General features: G+C 40.8%; 1 protein-coding gene across 3 annotated transcripts; it reads left to right on the top strand.

The window, feature by feature from the left end:
* The first annotated feature begins 101 nt into the window (after positions 1-101).
* On the top strand, positions 102-19,239 carry mlpha (melanophilin a). Of its 3 annotated transcripts, none has more exons than XM_070855755.1 (16): positions 102-210; positions 492-775; positions 2,361-2,474; positions 5,904-6,125; positions 6,209-6,321; positions 6,896-6,940; positions 7,233-7,291; positions 7,369-7,458; positions 7,537-7,636; positions 7,815-8,008; positions 8,449-8,529; positions 8,616-8,843; positions 13,231-13,392; positions 18,320-18,376; positions 18,492-18,540; positions 18,630-19,239. In XM_070855755.1, exons 3-16 carry the CDS (start codon positions 2,365-2,367, stop codon positions 18,671-18,673), a joined length of 1,554 nt encoding a protein of 517 aa, XP_070711856.1. In that variant the 5' UTR covers positions 102-210; positions 492-775; positions 2,361-2,364; the 3' UTR covers positions 18,674-19,239. The 3 variants fall into 3 exon arrangements, with proteins under 3 accessions (XP_070711856.1, XP_070711858.1, XP_070711855.1); XM_070855757.1 differs by having other exon boundaries at positions 108-210; positions 465-775; positions 18,495-18,540; XM_070855754.1 differs by having other exon boundaries at positions 108-210; positions 465-775.
* The last annotated feature ends 1,129 nt before the right edge of the window (positions 19,240-20,368 follow it).

Genomic DNA, 20,368 nt, shown 5'->3' with positions numbered 1-20,368 from the left:
TAATTGGATGAAGGCGTGTTTGTTGTCTTTCTCATCAGGACCACTGACTCTGAATGTGGTGGGGGCTGTTTTAGCTGAAGGTTAACGGACTCACGGTTTACCTGCTGGGAGCCTGAAGGCTTCAGTGCTGCGCCTTCATGGAACCGAGCAGGTCGCTGAACTCTTCCAGTCCAGCAGAGAGCAGCATCGTCGAGGCTGCAGGAGAGGAAGGTCAGAGGAATCACTCAGTTCACGCTCAGCACGAGCTGCTTTTATTATATTTATTGTTTATCATATTTATTATATACATTATATTTAATATATGTATTATATTCATATTTATCACAACTTTTTCTCATGAAAAAACGTTTTCCTCTTAAATTTGACATTTTCCAAACTTTTTTGTAAATTGTACGATTTTATTTTGTTTTGTTTTTTACATTTTACATTTTTTTTATTTGTTTCACCTTCAACCTGCACAACAGGGGTGTGTGTGTGTTTCTGTGTTTCAGTGTGTAGTTGTGTGTGTGTATCTATGTGTGTATCTGTGTATCTGTGTGTGTGTGTGTGTGTGTGTGTGTGTGTGTGTGAGTGAGTGTATCTGTGTGTGTGTGTGTGTGTGAGTGTGTCTGTATGTGTGTATCTCTGTATGTGTGTATCTCTGTGTGTGTGAGTGTGTGTGTGTGTGTGTGTGTGTGTGTGTGTGTTGTCATGAGGACGGCCGTCTTGTGATCAGCTGATCTTCAGTCTAAACTCAGAAGCCTCTTCAGTTTCAGCCTGAGCTCTCAAACGCACGGTGAGTCTTTCTTCTTCTTCTCTTTAATCACATTCATCACGGCCCATTGACTCATTATTTGTCCTTTAAACTCTAAATTACTTCCCATTAAAACTAAACTGGTTTAATTTCTCTTCCTGTTGAGAAACTCTGAGAAGTTTGCTGAATTATTGAACAAATCTGCATTTAAATTTGAACTTTCATAGATTTTTTATTTCAACGTTTTCAATTGTTTGAATGATAAAGTGTCACATTTCATAATGAGTTATTTAAATGGACTGAAGCAGTTTTCTCTGAGTGTTTTTAACTTTTTCCAAAGTGTTTCAGGAAAAAAGCTCTTGGATAAAACTTTCTGAATATTTAGCATCTTTTTTAACAAAGGAGACTTTTATTTCAAATGTTCTCGTCAGTCAAAGTTTACTTTAGTTAGTTTAGCAGAATAAATGTTTTTGACATTCAGTTTCTTTGTTTTCGGAGTGAAATCGGTGAGATCATCTGTTGCGTAACGTTTTCAGGGTGTGGTGACGAACTGCAGCTTCAGAAACATTCATAAACTGACATCAGTTCGATCTCATTTCAACTGATTTTAAGGCTGAAACCAGTTTTAAAAATGCAGTTTTATGGTACATTTAACTGTTTGAATTAAATCTAATGAGACTTCAAACAGACTCGTTTGAGAAACTCTTTATGGTTCTGAATATTTAACTTTTCACAGTGAGACAACAGGAACGTCACTACCTTAAAGGTGGTGATGTCACTGTTCCTGACCTGATGGACACGTGCAGATCAGCTCAGAGCACCTGGTGCAGGTGAACCACCAATCAATATTATTGATTTGGTGAAGATGTTTCTTCGAGTTTTCGAGGAACAAAAATCTCTTTCTGTTGTTTCAGTCGGAACAGTCTGATAGTTTATGGGCAAAAAAACATGTTTCAAATGAAAGTGTGAACTGAAGAATATAACCCTGAGGAACCCCACAGGTACGGGTTACACTGAGGGATGATCAGGTTCCTCTGGTTTCTGATGGATGAGTTCATAACACAAAGTACTGAAAAACATTTGTCAGACGTGTTTTCAGTTTGTTCTGTTGCCCCCAAGTGGACAAAAAAGAACTTGTCTTACATATTAATGTGTTAAGTTGTATGTGTAAAGAACCAAGACAAGGAACCCACAAGTGATTATTGACACTTACTTTGATGAACATGTTCCTCACTAATATTAAATCCACAGCATTCTGCATTGAATTAGATTAATTAGTAATTACATTAATTGTATTTTTCAAAGCACTACTTTTATTCTTTAAAGATTTTTCTATTCAAACTAATACATATTTTATTGCAATATTACAACTTTTCTCCCAGTAACATTAAGGCTTTTCCTTCAAAATATCTCTACTTTTGATCTTTTCTGATAAATTATAAATTGTTTATTTGTGTGTTTAATACATTAACAAACAACTTTCATGTCAGCATATAAATTGAAAATAGAAGGGACTGACAATAGAACCCTGAGGAACCCCAAAAGTCATTCTGAGCACCGTCAGAGGGACGAAAAAATCAATAAATGCAGTTTTACGTTCATTTAAATGTGTTTTTTGTCATTTCAGCGTGATGGAGCGGAAACTGGATCTTTCCCGTCTGACGGATGAAGAAGCCAAACATGTTTGGGAGGTGATTCAACGAGACTTTAACCTCCGAAAGAAAGAAGAGGAGAGACTCGGGTACGAAGGCTCTGTCTGTCTGTGTAGTAAATAGATAATAAGTCATTCACATTAACAACACATTATTTTCATTTCTATAATTATATATGATGCTTCATTGGGCTATACTGCATCGCTCTAGTAATTTTATACATTTATTTTATTGTGATATTTTATTTAATATTATTTATTGGTTCATTCTTTTATATTGTTACAAACAAACATTTCTGGTGCATTTTAGCAGATAAACAGATTAAAATGTACGTTCACATATACAAAAATAAACATTACTTTATACTTTGGTGTATTTTATATTTTCAGATTTCAGTTAATCCAATTCAATCGTCTTTATTGGCAGTAAAGTTTTAGGAGCAATGTCACAAAAGCATTCAAACAAAATGCAGTTAACATTCATAGATACTGATGTGATATTAAAACTATATTATTTAGTGAAAGACACTTTCACTAAAACCAGAAACAAAGAAAAGTCAAAAAGTCCTTTCTTATTTTTATTTGGATCCGTTTGTTTTTTAAAGGTGTTTCTTCAGCTCACCTGTGCATGTTTCCTGTTTCTGTCTGTTTCTAATAAAATGTGTTTTTAGACATTCGGCAGCAGTTTGTTTCTGAGAATCGACTCGTTCTCTGGAGGTTTTGAGGAATGTTGAGTGTGAAAGACGTCGTTGTTTCAGTCGATCACGACTCGGTCACACGGACGGGAGTCTGCAGGACAAAACAGGAAGCTCACAAAGACGCTCTGTGTTCCCTCCTGAAGACTCCAACTCCCATCAGCCCTGGGGGCAAAGTCCCCCAGAGACAGAGAGAGGAAACAGCTGGAGAGACTTTTCTGGTTAAAAGACCTCATCAACATTTCCTTTAAACTGGGACTGAGATCCAGAAGTGAATCAGTAACGATCCACGATGAGAGTCTGAGGAACAAAAAGCAGCTTCTGTCTTCAGTCTGGACGGACAAATCGTTTCTGTGCTGAAGATAATCTGATTAGAACGGCGGAAAATCACATTCTGACATTTAGCACACAAACTGTTCAATCTCATTCACACATGAAGAATTCATCCTTTAATTGAATTCACTGTAATTCACAGAAAAGATGAAAACCTCCTGAAATCAATAAAATGCAGCCGACCATGACGGGACGGATCTTTGTTTGATCACCGTAAAACTATAAAAAGATTCAAATAAAGTCAAAATGTTCCAGAATATAAAAACATGAACACATAAAGCATTTTACTGATCAGTTCAACAGTTCAGATCATTTTAAACACGTCATGGTTTTTACCTCATCAACACTAAAACATTACAATCATTATTACAGACTCTGTGATTCTAATAACTTTAAATGAAAAAGTTTAAAGTCAAACTACACGAGATATTCTAACCCAAAAAGAAAAAAGAATTTCTGCACTTTAACATCTGGTGAACAGAACGGAGAAAAATGTTTCAGCTTAAAGACAAAAGTTTGTTCAAGCTTCTCTTTGTTCCTGTTTCTTCTGCTGAGGAACCAGAACATCAACATCTGTTCTCTGATCCATGAACATGATTGGTTCTCTGATTTAAATGTGGTGTGAACATGTGACAGGAAGTAAAACAACGGAGAACACTGATGGTGATGATGATGATGATGGTGATGGTGATGGTGATGGTGATGGTGATGGTGGTGATGATGGTGATGGTGGTGATGATGGTGATGATGATGGTGATGGTGATGGTGGTGATGATGGTGATGATGATGATGATGATGATGGTGATGGTGATGATGGTGATGATGGTGAAGATGGTGAAGATGGTGGTGATGGTGATTAAGATGGTGGTGGTGGTGGTGGTGATGAAGATGATGGTGGTGGTGAAGATGGTGGTGATGGTGAAGATGTGATGGTGATGGTGAAGATGATGGTGAAGATGGTGACGGTGGTGATGATGGTGAAGATGGTGATGATGGTGAAGATGGTGGTGATGGTGATTAAGATGATGGTGGTGGTGATGGTGATGAAGATGATGGTGGTGGTGAAGATGGTGGTGATGATGGTGATGAAGATGATGGTGATGGTGATTAAGATGATGGTGGTGGTGGTGATGATGATGGTGGTGAAGATGGTGGTGATGGTGGTGATGATGGTGGTGATGGTGGTGATGATGGTGGTGATGGTGATGATGGTGGTGGTGGTGGTGGTGGTGATGATGTGATGATGGTGGTGGTGGTGGTGGTGGTGGTGATGATGTGATGATGGTGGTGATGGTGATGATGGTGGTGGTGGTGGTGGTGGTGATGATGTGATGATGGTGAAGATGGTGATGGTGGTGATGACGGTGAAGATGGTGATGATGGTGGTGATGACGGTGAAGATGGTGATGGTGGTGATGATGGTGAAGATGGTGATGATGGTGGTGATGGTGATTAAGATGGTGGTGGTGGTGGTGGTGGTGGTGGTGATGATGGTGATGAAGATGGTGGTGGTGGTGAAGATGGTGGTGATGGTGGTGATGATGATGGTGAAGATGGTGATGATGGTGGTGATGGTGATGGTGATGAAGATGAAGATGATGGTGATGGTGATTAAGATGATGGTGGTGATGATGGTGATGAAGATGATGGTGGTGGTGAAGATGGTGGTGATGATGATGGTGATTAAGATGATGGTGATGGTGGTGGTGATGATGGTGATGAAGATGATGGTGGTGGTGAAGATGGTGGTGATGATGGTGGTGATGATGATGGTGATTAAGATGATGGTGATGGTGGTGGTGATGATGTGATGATGGTGAAGATGGTGATGGTGGTGATGGTGGTGGTGATGATGATGATGGTGATGGTGGTGATGATGGTGAAGATGGTGATGGTGAAGATGATGGTGAAGATGGTGATGGTGGTGATGATGGTGAAGATGGTGGTGATGGTGATGAAGATGAAGATGAGGATGAAGATGATGGTGGTGGTGATTAAGATGATGGTGGTGGTGAAGATGGTGGTGATGGTGGTGATGGTGGTGATGGTGGTGATGATGGTGAAGATGGTGATGGTGATGAAGATGATGGTGATTAAGATGATGGTGGTGGTGATGATGATGATGGTGGTGGTGAAGATGGTGGTGATGGTGGTGATGGTGGTGATGATGGTGAAGATGGTGATGGTGATGAAGATGATGGTGATTAAGATGATGGTGGTGGTGGTGGTGGTGATGAAGATGATGGTGGTGGTGGTGGTGAAGATGGTGGTGATGGTGGTGATGATGGTGGTGATGGTGATGATGGTGATTAAGATGATGGTGGTGGTGAAGATGGTGATGATGGTGGTGGTGATGGTGAAGATGGTGATGGTGATGATGATGGTGATTAAGATGATGGTGGTGGTGATGATGGTGGTGATGATGGTGAAGATGGTGATGATGGTGATGATGGTGGTGTTGACCTTCCTCCCCCTGCTCTTGTCTCGGCAGCGAGCTGAAGACAAAGATTGAGAAGGAGGACACCAAGCGGGAGCTTCTGGGTTCTCAGACTCAGCTGTCAGACTCTCACTGCATCCGTTGCCTGCAACCCTTCAAGTTCCTGGTGAACAGTAAGCGCCAGTGCCTGGACTGCCTCATGTTCACCTGCAAGTCCTGCAGCCGCTACAACAAGAAAGAGCACGGCTGGGTGTGCGACAACTGCCGCATGACCAGGTGAGCGTTAGCACGTAGCTTAGCATGTGTGATCACCTGCTCAGGTGGACGGCGTCAGAGCGCTGCTGTGTGTCCGTCCGCAGGGTGCTGAAGATCGGGACGGTGGGCTGGTACCATGACAACGTGAGGAACCGCTTCAAACGTTTCGGCAGCGCCAAGGTGATGAGGTCACTGTACAAGAGGCTGAACGGAGACGGTGAGTCTGACCTCACCTGAGCTCACCTGTGGGGGGGGGGGGGGGGGGGGGGGGGGGGGGGGGGGGGGGTGTAAAGTTCAGACTCACATGATGTGTTTATTGACCAGAGATCCGTCAGACTATATTTTATTTTACTTTACTGATTGATTGATTGATTGAATGATTTGTTGCTCACTAAGTTTCCAACAGAACGTCGTTAGTTCACCTTAAGGAAACTGTATTCAATTTTACAGTTTTTATTTTATATCTGAATTGCTGAACAACTCGACTGAAAACAGGACGGTTAAAGATAAAAGTAGGAAGAGCAGGTAAACTGGACGATGTGGCAGGATGTGTTTATGCTGCAGGTGAACAGGTGAGCTGGTGAACAGGTGAACAGTGTTAATGTTGACAATCTGAAGGTTTGGAACAGTCACTTTGTGTTTAACGTGTTCAGCTGCATAAAAACTAAGAGGAAAACCATTTTTTAATAATTCAGTTTTTGATGATGCAGCTGCAGAGAAAATGTCTCTGATCTTTGACCTTTGATGCTAAATGCTACGAGCTAATAACACTTTCTGTTTGTGTTCTTCAGGCGGCCGTGACGACGACACTCAGAGCATGCCAGACGTCCGCGGCCGTGAGTCAATAAACTGTTTTAAAACTGTTTGTACATAAATACTGAAAACTCTTACTGAGTACTTTAAAGTTTTAGAGTTTGTGGACGTGGGAACGTATTTTAAAACACACGTTTGATGTTCAGTTTGTTGTTGCTTCTGCAGAGAAAGAGTTTGAAGTTGAGAATGTGAGATACGGAACGAGCTGCAGAGACCCGACCGCTCGGCTCAGAGTCTCTATGGGAACGTTTCACTTTGATGGTTTTTCATGTTTCTGTTTGACAATGAAATGGTGTCACTTGATGTAACCTGCAGACGTGTATAATGGCGCGGAGGACGACCACGTGGACACAGAGGCTCAGCGCTACAAATCGGTGAGCAGAAGTCAAAGTGAAACGTTGTGAACGAGACGCAGACGAGACGCTGAAGCTCTGAACTCTGTTTGTGTCAGATGAGGAAAAGCAAACGGCTGCTGTCGGTTCATCCTCTGGACTTCGACCCCGAGGAGTACTTCCCCCACTCACGGCGGCCGTCCGTACAGGTGGAGTACACAGAGAGTACTCAGAGTACACAGAAAGTACACAGAGTACAGAATAAGGATGTTTTGTTCTTGCTGCAGATTCCGGATGATCGAGGTTACCGGAATGACGTGGACTATGACATGTACAACCACCGCGGGAACCGCCGCAAGAGCCTGGACCGCTACGCCATGAGATCGGGTACTGCATGTACACGCAGTACTGCATGCTGCTACACAGGATATACACAGTTTTACTACAGACTACTACAGAACCCACAGTACTACAGTGTACAACAGAATACTGCAGTACTACAGTAATCACAGTGCGTCCTTGTCTGTCCTACCTGTCTGTCCTACCTGTCTGTCTCACCTGTCAGATGACTATGGCGACAGCAGGATGGTCCGGACTCGCTCTCTGTCTAAGATCAGCTCCTCGGTTGCTCGGCAGCAGTACGTCGACACCTCTGATGAGGACGACTTCCCGCGGTACCCCCCCACGTACCAGCAGCCCCCCCACCGGCGCCGGAACAGCAGGGCGTCCTCCCAGGAGAACCTGGGCCAAGCCCCGCCCGTAAGACGCTACAGCCAATCACTGTCTTCGTAACAAACACCTGCTTCACAGCCAATCGTCTGCTGTCATTCTCAGCGTCATCACCAGTTACACCAATACTGTTACCATGGAAACACTATCAGTGCTCCCTTAGGAGTTGAGCAAAAGTCAAGTGGACTTGTTGAAGGTACTTGAAGACGTTTCGCCTCCAGTTCTAACTGACTGGTAGGCAGGTCAGGCACATAAACACTGTAGGGTCGTTAGGCCCTTGTGGGCCCTGTCGGTACCCGGTCGTCATGTGAGTCGTCAAGTCGCATGAGTCATGGTGTGAGTGGGTGTTCAGTCACCCCCGTGTAACAATGGTTACCATGGTTACACAGGTGACTGAACGTGTTTAATGTTCAAAGTCAAATGTTAAATTCGGTTTTTGTCCGTCATCGTCGTTGATCTTCTGATCGCAGATGAACGAGCTGAACAAACGCATGTCGGCCATCGAGAGTCTGCTGAGCCGCCTGGAGGAGAAGATGACGCCTGCTGACGAGGTGAGAAAAGAACGACGTCCTTAACGAATCAAAGTTCTGCCGCCTTTTAAAGGGTTCGTGTCACCAGCAAACATCTTCTCTGTCAGACGTCGACCCCGGCGGGTCACAACGAGGAGGAGAAGCTGAGGAGGAAGTTGAGCGAGCTGGCGGGGAACCTGAGCGATAAGGGCCCATCGTCAGATGACGAGGCAGCGAAGAAGTCCTTCTCAGCGGGTAAAGGTCCGGTCAGGGGCGGGCCGGCCGCCACGCTGGAGTCTCTGAAGGACAAAGACCTGAGCTCGTCCAGTGATGAGATGCCCACTGAGGCTCAGAAGGTAGGACGGACGGACGGGCAGACTGACTGACGGTTCAGATCGCAGGTGGATTTCACAGCAAATGGGAATCTGGATGTTTTCAGACTCTCTGACTCCTCAGAGCGAATAAAAAACACGTTCTCATGTTGTCGTCACACGGCTTTTGGAGCTCTGAGAGCAGAAGCATTAAACCGTATTGTATTATTAATGGTATTAATCATATCAGTATACGAGTATACTACTACTATACTATGCTATTAGTATGTAGAATTGTTGATTGTTTAGTACGAAGCCGTGTGATTAGCGTGATGATGACCAGCGAGCGGCGTCGGTATCACTAAACGAACCCTGACAGGACGATCCGTTCCTGCGTCGGCCCGTCTGGGTTTGTTTTGTGATGATGATGCTTCGTTATCGTGACCAAAGAAGTTTCGGGCTTCGTTTGGCGTTGTGGTTTCTGAGGTCACGCTGAGACGTTCAGCTTGAACCGTCCAGGATCCCATTTGTGATGAAGCTCCAGCTGCTCAGCCCCCCCCAACCGTCCGAGAACCAGCAGCACGTCCTTTAAAAACCAACTTCATGTTCACATTTAATCATATTCATGTTGTTATTGTCATGAAGAGCTCCACTCCAACATCAGAGTGTCACATGACAGCAAAAGCAGAAATAAAAAAGTTCTCGACCTCGCTGCTGGTTGTTCAGGTTTCCAACAGACTGCATGAACGCCTCCTCACTAACCGGCCGCCTCCTGCGTTCGCTAATGACCTTCAGAAATGTAAATGTGAAGGTCAGCAGCTACCTGCCTGGACCGTCGAGGAGCCGCGGGGATCAGGTGTACGACCACAGAGTTCTTCTTCAGTGGTGTTTGGCAGTGTTGATCCACACAGTGAAAACATGCCGCTGGAGGTTCTGAGAGAAGTCAGAAACTTTTGATGCTGACAAATTAAATCTTTTTATTGATACTACGGACTCTTTTTGTCTTAAAACAGACTCCAGTTTTTCTCCTTGTGAATCTAAAGTCCTGAACAAGAATATTTTTGTGTGACATCGAGATGGATGTAATGTCCTGCTGCTGTTCCAGCTGTTGTCTCGCTCTCAAACCGCCAAGTTCTGTGTGCTTCAACATGTTGCTTTATTTTACATCACAGGTTTAATATCTTGTTTGCTAAAACAGGAAGTAGGCGACTCTTTCTGCCGTAACTTCTCATTATGAATTAATGATGGTGACATCTGAGTTTAGATCGACTCCCTCTGAGCCTCATTCTGTAGTTCTGTGCCCCATCAGGTCGGATTCCTTCAGATTTAATAATAATAATAAAATAGACAGAAGGAGCTTCAGTCTGTGTAAAGAAGCGTCCTCTGATTGGTCGGTATCAGTCTGTAAAGAAGCGTCCTCTGATTGGTCGGTATCAGTCTGTGTAAAGAAGCGTCCTCTGATTGGTCGGTATCAGTCTGTAAAGAAGCGTCCTCTGATTGGTCGGTATCAGTCTATAAAGAAGCGTCCTCTGATTGGTCGGTATCAGTCTGTATAAAGAAGCGTCCTCTGATTGGTCGGTATCAGTCTGTGTAAAGAAGCGTCCTCTGATTGGTCGGTATCAGTCTGTATAAAGAAGCGTCCTCTGATTGGTCGGTATCAGTCTGTAAAGAAGCGTCCTCTGATTGGTCGGTATCAGTCTGTAAAGAAGCGTCCTCTGATTGGTCGGTATCAGTCTATAAAGAAGCGTCCTCTGATTGGTCGGTATCAGTCTATAAAGAAGCGTCCTCTGATTGGTCGGTATCAGTCTGTATAAAGAAGCGTCCTCTGATTGGTCGGTATCAGTCTGCGTAAAGAAGCGTCCTCTGATTGGTCGGTATCAGTCTATAAAGAAGCGTCCTCTGATTGGTCGGTATCAGTCTGTATAAAGAAGCGTCCTCTGATTGGTCGGTATCAGTCTGCGTAAAGAAGCGTCCTCTGATTGGTCGGTATCAGTCTGCGTAAAGAAGCGTCCTCTGATTGGTCGGTATCAGTCTGCGTAAAGAAGCGTCCTCTGATTGGTCGGTATCAGTCTATAAAGAAGTGTCCTCTGATTGGTCGGTATCAGTCTATAAAGAAGCGTCCTCTGATTGGTCGGTATCAGTCTATAAAGAAGCGTCCTCTGATTGGTCGGTATCAGTCTATAAAGAAGCGTCCTCTGATTGGTCGGTATCAGTCTGTAAAGAAGCGTCCTCTGATTGGTCGGTATCAGTCTGTAAAGAAGCGTCCTCTGATTGGTCGGTATCAGTCTGTAAAGAAGCGTCCTCTGATTGGTCGGTATCAGTCTGTAAAGAAGCGTCCTCTGATTGGTCGGTATCAGTCTGTGTAAAGAAGCGTCCTCTGATTGGTCGGTATCAGTCTGTGTAAAGAAGCGTCCTCTGATTGGTCGGTATCAGTCTGTGTAAAGAAGCGTCCTCTGATTGGTCGGTATCAGTCTGCGTAAAGAAGCGTCCTCTGATTGGTCGGTATCAGTCTATAAAGAAGCGTCCTCTGATTGGTCGGTATCAGTCTATAAAGAAGCGTCCTCTGATTGGTCGGTATCAGTCTGTATAAAGAAGCGTCCTCTGATTGGTCGGTATCAGTCTATAAAGAAGCGTCCTCTGATTGGTCGGTATCAGTCTGTATAAAGAAGCGTCCTCTGATTGGTCGGTATCAGTCTGTATAAAGAAGCGTCCTCTGATTGGTCGGTATCAGTCTGTAAAGAAGCGTCCTCTGATTGGTCGGTATCAGCCTGTGTAAAGAAGCGTCCTCTGATTGGTCGGTATCAGTCTGTAAAGAAGCGTCCTCTGATTGGTCGGTATCAGCCTGTATAAAGAAGCGTCCTCTGATTGGTCGGTATCAGTCTGTATAAAGAAGCGTCCTCTGATTGGTCGGTATCAGTCTGTGTAAAGAAGCGTCCTCTGATTGGTCGGTATCAGTCTGTGTAAAGAAGTGTCAGTGTCCTCTGATTTATGGAACAAACGTCACTTCTGGCTCCACAAAACCAAGATGGCGGCGCTCGTAGAGCCACACTGGAGGATTCAAAATGGCGTCCACAAACCGGCGGGTGACATCACAGCGGCCACATCCACTTGTGTTCTACAGTCTGTGGTTTAACCCGTAAATCAGGGTGCATGTGAGATATTATCATGGGGTTAAAGGTCAGGAACACCGAAGTGACCTGAACAAAACCCCGACAGAGGAAGATCCGTCTCCATCCTTGGGCGTCCAGGCCGGTAGCTGCTGCAGGATCAGATGTTGTGTTTTCCAGCTGCTAACATCTGTCCCTCTACATGGCTTTCAGAGATCGACCGCCGCCGCCCTCTGTGACCTCACCACTGAGGTCCTGAGAACCATTAATGCCACAGAAAACGCAATGGTTGAGTTCGGCCTGTCAGAGCCGGCCGACAGGGCCCACTTAGTAGGGACTGACGTTAAGCAAGCAGATGATGCTTTCAGGGAACTTGAGGAAAATGTAAGCTTCAAACATAAACTGCACGCCTCGTTTCCCCCCCTAACCTTTGTCTGAAGGTCACACTGAGCTGAACCCCCCCGCCTCGTCTGAAGCATGACAGAAATGTCTGGACTGGCTTTGACCCCCCCGGCTGCTGTGTCACGGCAGGACTGGTCTCTGTAAAACATGCTGGGAGCAACTGGTTCCAGTTTGGATCCAACAGAGATTCAACTGTTAAAACGGCTGAAAAATCCACAGCAAGTTTCTGTTTTTGTAAATCCACGTATTTTAAAGTGCCAGTCGGTTTTACTGAGTGAGAAAACAGACTCGTAATTATGAGGAAATTATCTTATCATCACGTAAAACAATGTAACTAAGAAACCTTTTTTGTCCTCAAGAGTTCAGCATGTCATCGGTTGTTATTATGGGAAAATGTTCTCAGAATTCAAAAAAATATTTCATTCATGTCTTCAGAAAATATTTATGATGATTTAGTAGTTAGAGAAAAAAGTAGAATTACATTGTAAGTACGAAAAATGTGAGACAAGAAATCTTGTACGAGATGCAAAGTTATTTTCTCATCATTTGTCTTCTATATTTCACGATTCTTGTAAATGTAAAAAATATTTTACGTTTTTTTCCAACCTTCGTATTAATCTTGTGTTTACAGTTCTGTATGGATGAGAAAAACATGAGAACATATTGAATGTAGATTTTTATCTCCTGAATGAAGCAAAACAATTTCGTAATTATTAAGAAGCTAAATCGTAATTACGAGATTCTGATTCTCACTTTCATTCTCATTCATAGATAATCAATAAAATCATGATGATCAGCTAACGATGGTCGGAGAACCAGTCGGTGTGTTTTGCAGTCAGACGCAGTCCTGCTTCTCTTTTCATCGTCAGTGCTGTGGAGGCCTGTCAGCTGACACGGGTGTATCTGTCGTCTCACCTGTGCAGGTGTACATCGCAGCCGGTCAGTCGTACGAACTGGAGTCGAAGCTGCGACGACTCGAGCAGAGCGCCAAGACTAATTTCGGGGGGGCGACCGACTCGGAGCTGTCAGAGCTGGAGGACGTGGTGGCGCTGACCGCCGCCAGAGTCCAGAGCGCCGAGAGTGAGGTGGGTGGAGCCGCCTCAGCCAAGTAATAATAACATTTAGTCATGTTAATGAGAACGTTTAGTCATGATCATGAGAACGTTTAGTCATGTTAATGAGAACGTTTAGTCCTGATCATGAGAACGTTTAGTCCTGATCATGAGAAAGTTTAGTCATGTTAATGAGAACGTTTAGTCCTGATCATGAGAAAGTTTAGTCATGTTAATGAGAACGTTTAGTCATGATCATGAGAACGTTTAGTCCTGATCATGAGAACGTTTAGTCCTGATCATGAGAAAGTTTAGTCATGTTAATGAGAACGTTTAGTCATGATCATGAGAACGTTTAGTCCTGATCATGAGAAAGTTTAGTCATGTTAATGAGAACGTTTAGTCCTGATCATGAGAAAGTTTAGTCATGTTAATGAGAACGTTTAGTCCTGATCATGAGAAAGTTTAGTCATGTTAATGAGAACGTTTAGTCCTGATCATGAGAACGTTTAGTCCTGATCATGAGAACGCTTAGTCATGATCATGAGAAAGTTTAGTCATGTTAATGAGAACGTTTAGTCATGATCATGAGAACGTTTAGTCCTGATCATGAGAAAGTTTAGTCATGTTAATGAGAACGTTTAGTCCTGATCATGAGAACGTTTAGTCATGTTAATGAGAACGTTTAGTCCTGATCATGAGAAAGTTTAGTCATGTTAATGAGAACGTTTAGTCATGTTAATGAGAACATTTAGTCATGTTAATGAGAACGTTTAGTCATGATCACGAGAACGTTTAGTCATGATCGTGAGAACGTTTAGTCCTGATCGTGAGAACGTTTAGTCATGTTAATGAGAACATTTAGTCATGTTAATGAGATCGTTTAGTCATGATCATGAGAACATTTAGTCATGTTAATGAGATCGTTTAGTCCTGATCATGAGAACGTTTAGTCATGTTAATGAGAACATTTAGTCATGTTAATGAGAACGTTTAGTCATGTTAATGAGAACGTTTAGTCCTGATCATGAGAACATTTAGTCATGTTAATGAGAACATTTAGTCATGTTAATGAGATCGTTTAGTCATGATCATGAGAACGTTTAGTCCTGATCATGAGAACATTTAGTCATGTTAATGAGAACATTTAGTCATGTTAATGAGATCGTTTAGTCATGTTAATGAGAACTTTTAGTCCTGATCATGAGAAAGTTTAGTCATGATCATGAGAACGTTTAGTCCTGATCATGAGAATGTTTAGTCATGATCATGAGAATGTTTAGTCCTGATCATGAGAACGTTTAGTCCTGATCATGAGAATGTTTAGTCATGATCATGAGAACGTTTAGTCATGTTAATGAGAACGTTTAGTCCTGATCATGAGAACGTTTAGTCCTGATCATGAGAAAGTTTAGTCCTGATCATGAGAACGTTTAGTCCTGATCATGAGAACGTTTAGTCCTGATCATGAGAATGTTTAGTCATGATCATGAGAATGTTTAGTCCTGATCATGAGAATGTTTAGTCCTGATCATGAGAAGTTATTAACGATCCTGTCATCATAAAACCTTCATGAGTCCTGAGAAAAGAACCAGAAATAAAGATTCTGATCAGTTTGAGCAAATTATGACTGAAAATGTCCACATGATGAAGATGATACTGATGATGATGAAGATGATACTAATGATGATGATGATGAAGATGATACTGATGATGATGAAGATGATACTAATGATGATGATGATGAAGATGATACTAATGATGATGATGATGAAGATGATACTGATGATGATGAAGATGATACTAATGATGATGATGATGAAGATGATACTAATGATGATGAAGATGATACTGATGATGATGAAGATGATACTAATGATGATGAAGATGATACTAATGATGATGATGATGATACTAATGATGATGAAGATGATACTAATGATGATGATGATACTAATGATGATGAAGATGATGATACTAATGATGATGATGATACTAATGATGATGAAGATGATGATACTAATGATGATGATGATACTAATGATGATGAAGATGATGATACTAATGATGATGAAGATGATGATGATGATGATGATACTAATGATGACGAAGATGATGATACTAATGATGATGAAGATGATGATACTAATGATGATGAAGATGATACTAATGATGATGATGTTAACAACGAAGACGAAGATGAAGATGATGATACTAATGATGATGATGTTAACAACGAAGATGAAGATGATGATGATGATACTAATGATGATGTTAACGATGAAGATGATGATACTAATGATGATACTAATGATGATGAAGATGATGATACTAATGATGATACTAATGATGATGAAGATGATGATACTAATGATGATGAAGATGATGATACTAATGATGATACTAATGATGATGTTAACAACGAAGACGAAGATGAAGATGATGATACTAATGATGATGAAGATGATACTAATGATGATGTTAACAACGAAGACGAAGATGAAGATGATGATACTAATGATGATGATGATACTACTGATGATGATGTTAACAACGAAGATGAAGATGATGATACTAATGATGATGATGATGATGATACTACTGATGATGATGTTAACAACGAAGATGAAGATGAAGATGATGATACTAGTGATGATGATGTTAACAACGAAGATGAAGATGATGAAGATGATACTGATGATGATGATGATGATACTAATGATGATGATTTTAACAACGAAGATGAAGATGATGATGCTAATGATGATGAAGATGATACTGATGATGATGTTAACAACGAAGACGAAGATGAAGATGATGATACTAATGATGATGATGATGATGATACTACTGATGATGATGTTAACAACGAAGATGAAGATGATGATACTAATGATGATGATGTTAACAACGAAGATGAAGATGATGATACTGATGATGATGATGATGATACTACTGATGATGATGTTAACGACGAAGATGAAGATGATGATACTAATACTAATGATGATGATGATGATGATACTACTGATGATGATGTTAACAACGAAGATGATGATGATACTGATGATGATGATGATGATGATGATACTACTGATGATGTTAACAACGAAGACGAAGATGAAGATGAAGATGAAGATGATGATACTACTGATGATGATGTTAACAACGAAGATGAAGATGAAGATGATGATACTAATGATGATGATGATACTAATGATGATGATGTTAACGAAGATGAAGATGATGATACTACTGATGATGATGTTAACAACGAAGATGAAGATGAAGATGATGATGATGATGATACTACTGATGATGATGTTAACGAAGATGAAGATGATGATACTGATGATGATGATGATGATACTACTGATGATGATGTTAACAACGAAGACGAAGATGATGATGATACTAATGATGATGATGATGATACTAATGATGATGATGTTAACAACGAAGATGAAGATGAAGATGATGATACTAATGATGATGATGATACTAATGATGATGATGTTAACGAAGATGAAGATGATGATACTACTGATGATGATGTTAACAACGAAGATGAAGATGATGATGATGATGATACTAATGATGATGATGTTAACGAAGATGAAGATGATGATACTACTGATGATGATGTTAACAACGAAGATGAAGATGATGATACTGATGATGATGATACTACTGATGATGATGTTAACAACGAAGATGAAGATGATGATACTAATGATGATGAAGATGATACTAATGATGATGTTAACAACGAAGACGAAGATGAAGATGATGATACTAATGATGATGATGATACTACTGATGATGATGTTAACAACGAAGATGAAGATGAAGATGATACTAATGATGATGATGATGACACTACTGATGATGATGTTAACAACGAAGACGAAGATGAAGATGATGATACTAATGATGATGATGATGATGATGATGATGACACTACTGATGATGATGTTAACGACGAAGATGAAGATGAAGATGATGATACTACTGATGATGATGTTAACGACGAAGATGAAGATGATGATACTAATACTAATGATGATGATGATGATACTACTGATGATGATGTTAACAACGAAGATGAAGATGATGATACTAATACTAATGATGATGATGATGATGATACTACTGATGATGATGTTAACAACGAAGATGAAGATGAAGATGATGATACTGATGATGATGATGATGATGATGATACTACTGATGATGTTAACAACGAAGATGAAGATGATGATACTGATGATGATGATGATGATGATACTACTGATGATGATGTTAACAACGAAGATGAAGATGAAGATGATGATACTGATGATGATGATGATGATACTACTGATGATGTTAACAACGAAGATGAAGATGAAGATGATGATACTGATGATGATGATGATGATGATGATACTACTGATGATGTTAACAACGAAGATGAAGATGATGATACTGATGATGATGATGATGATGATACTACTGATGATGATGTTAACAACGAAGATGAAGATGAAGATGATGATACTGATGATGATGATGATGATACTACTGATGATGATGTTAACAACGAAGATGAAGATGAAGATGATGATACTGATGATGATGATGATGATACTACTGATGATGTTAACAACGAAGATGAAGATGAAGATGATGATACTGATGATGATGATGATGATGATACTGATGATGATGTTAACAACGAAGATGAAGATGATGATACTAATACTAATGATGATGATGATGATGATACTGATGATGATGTTAACAACGAAGATGAAGATGAAGATGATGATACTGATGATGATGATGATGATGATACTACTGATGATGTTAACAACGAAGATGAAGATGATGATACTGATGATGATGATGATGATACTACTGATGATGATGTTAACAACGAAGATGAAGATGATGATGATGATGATCTCGTCCTCTGCAGGTTTCAGATATCGAGAGTAAGATCGCCGCTCTGAGCGCCGTTGGATCAAAGAAGAAGGTCCGTTTGTTTTTAGTGAAATATTGATTTAATAATATTGATTTCTTATTTATTCAGACCGCAGAGGATCAATAAGTTTTGATGTGAAGTGATCACCTGTAATCTGATCATCCAGCAGGTTTCTGGATCCCATCAGAGGAAGAAGTCCCCACAAGAGTTTTCCAGTAAGACGCCCTTTAGTGAGAAACCAGTTTTTTTTAATCATCCATTAACGTCGTTTCTATATTTACGTGTTTTTGTTTTTTCCCGACAGGAAACAGTAACGGAGCTCAGTGGAAGTCCAGCAACATGTACTGAACCTGGAGAACCTGGAGAACCTGGAGAACCTGCTGGAGTTTAGATGAAATTCAGTTTTTCTGCTTAAATGATTTAAATGAACAAAACCAAAAAGCTGCAACGTTCGTCTTCGTCTTCGTCTTCGTCTGTTTAACCTGCTCAGAAATTTTCTCCTTGAAGTCAAACTGAGATTAAAACCACGTTAAAAAACCACGTTGAAGCGTTTGGACGTTAAAACCGACGTCGGACGGTCGTCTGAAATTTTTCTGATTTTCCTCAAATTCAACGTTTAGTCCCCAAATTTTACTTTTGATAATCGATCAATTTCTATAATTGATTCATAGTTTATAAAACGTAAACGTCTATTTAAATGTTGTTAAAATAATTCTAAAAGTTTGATTCACCATCACAAAATGAATAAAAACAAAAGTGAGAAGAAAACTGAAATAAAATAAAATAACTGAAAACGTTTTAATAAGTTTGATTAAAATTCTATTGATTAGAGAATCAATTTAATCAAAGTTGAAAATTAATCAGTGGGACTTTATTTTGATTTATTAACAAACTGAATGAATGAAATCTCGGTATCATTGAGCTTCCTTATTTTATTGTGATCAGCTGTGTGTTGATTATTGTTTGATCTGATTGATTGATTGATTGATTGATCTGATTATTGATTCGGTGTTTCTCATCACTTCTGATACGATCGATAAGTGTCAGATCCACTAAATGAATCATGTCCTTGTCCAGCTGTTTCCATTGATTGATCTGACTGCTGATTGTAAACTGGATGTTATTGATCAGTATTGATAAGATTTGATGTTGTTTAGTTTGTTTGAATTATTGACTACAGATGAGATGAAATACTGTATTGATCGCAATAATAAGTGTCAGTTTTTGGCTTTCTGATCAATAAACTCTTCCATAAACTCTGGGCTCAGTTATTGATTATTGATCCTGCCTTCAAAATAAAAGGCTACAACGTGGTGCTTTTATTTTGAAATGTATTCCGGAAGCAGTGTTCAGTCTACTCTTTATCTTCATCATTATCAATACTTTAAACTTTAGTTTTTTGTCAGGGGTTGTTACTTTAAATTCAATCAATTACTTTTACATGAATTTCATTTTATTTTAGTTAATTATAATAAATTTTACTCTATTTTAGTTTTCATTTAATTTCATTGATGAATGAATGAATATTGTTTAGTTTCGATGACGTTATTGATATATATCTTACACCTGATGACATATTTGGGAAGAGGTTTTAGGACCGTTTCATTTTCATTGAAAATAAATTATTATTGGACCGGTAACGGCTTTTATTTTGAATTCACTTCCGGTGTCTATCTAATTATGTGTAAATTGGAGTGGACTTCCTCCCTCCACAGTAAAAGCCCCCCCCTCCCTCCTGTGTCTCCGTCACACTGCGGGCCGTGGGGTCGGGATGCCTTCACGGACCGGAACCAGCCCACCTGCGGCTCACCTGGCAGCCTAACCCGTGTTTACTTCACGGTCCCGGGGAGACGCGCCGCGGTTCCTCCCCCTCAGGAGCTGAGGTGGATTAACGCCGTTACCGGCCGCTGCGGTGACGGAGGCATGTGACCGGAGGCAACCGGAGCTCCGACCGGCGCTTTTTAACGTTTCTGCCATTCCGGTTTGCCGGCAGTGACGGTCGGCAGCGGGCTAACGGAAGCTAGCGTTAGCTGCACCGGGATG

The sequence above is a fragment of the Pempheris klunzingeri genome, chromosome 24, assembly GCF_042242105.1.
Source record: "Pempheris klunzingeri isolate RE-2024b chromosome 24, fPemKlu1.hap1, whole genome shotgun sequence".
NCBI classification, from domain to species: Eukaryota; Metazoa; Chordata; class Actinopteri; order Acropomatiformes; family Pempheridae; genus Pempheris; species Pempheris klunzingeri.
The sequence above is the reverse complement of the archived record's forward strand: the minus strand, read 5'-3'. Positions and strand labels throughout refer to the sequence as shown.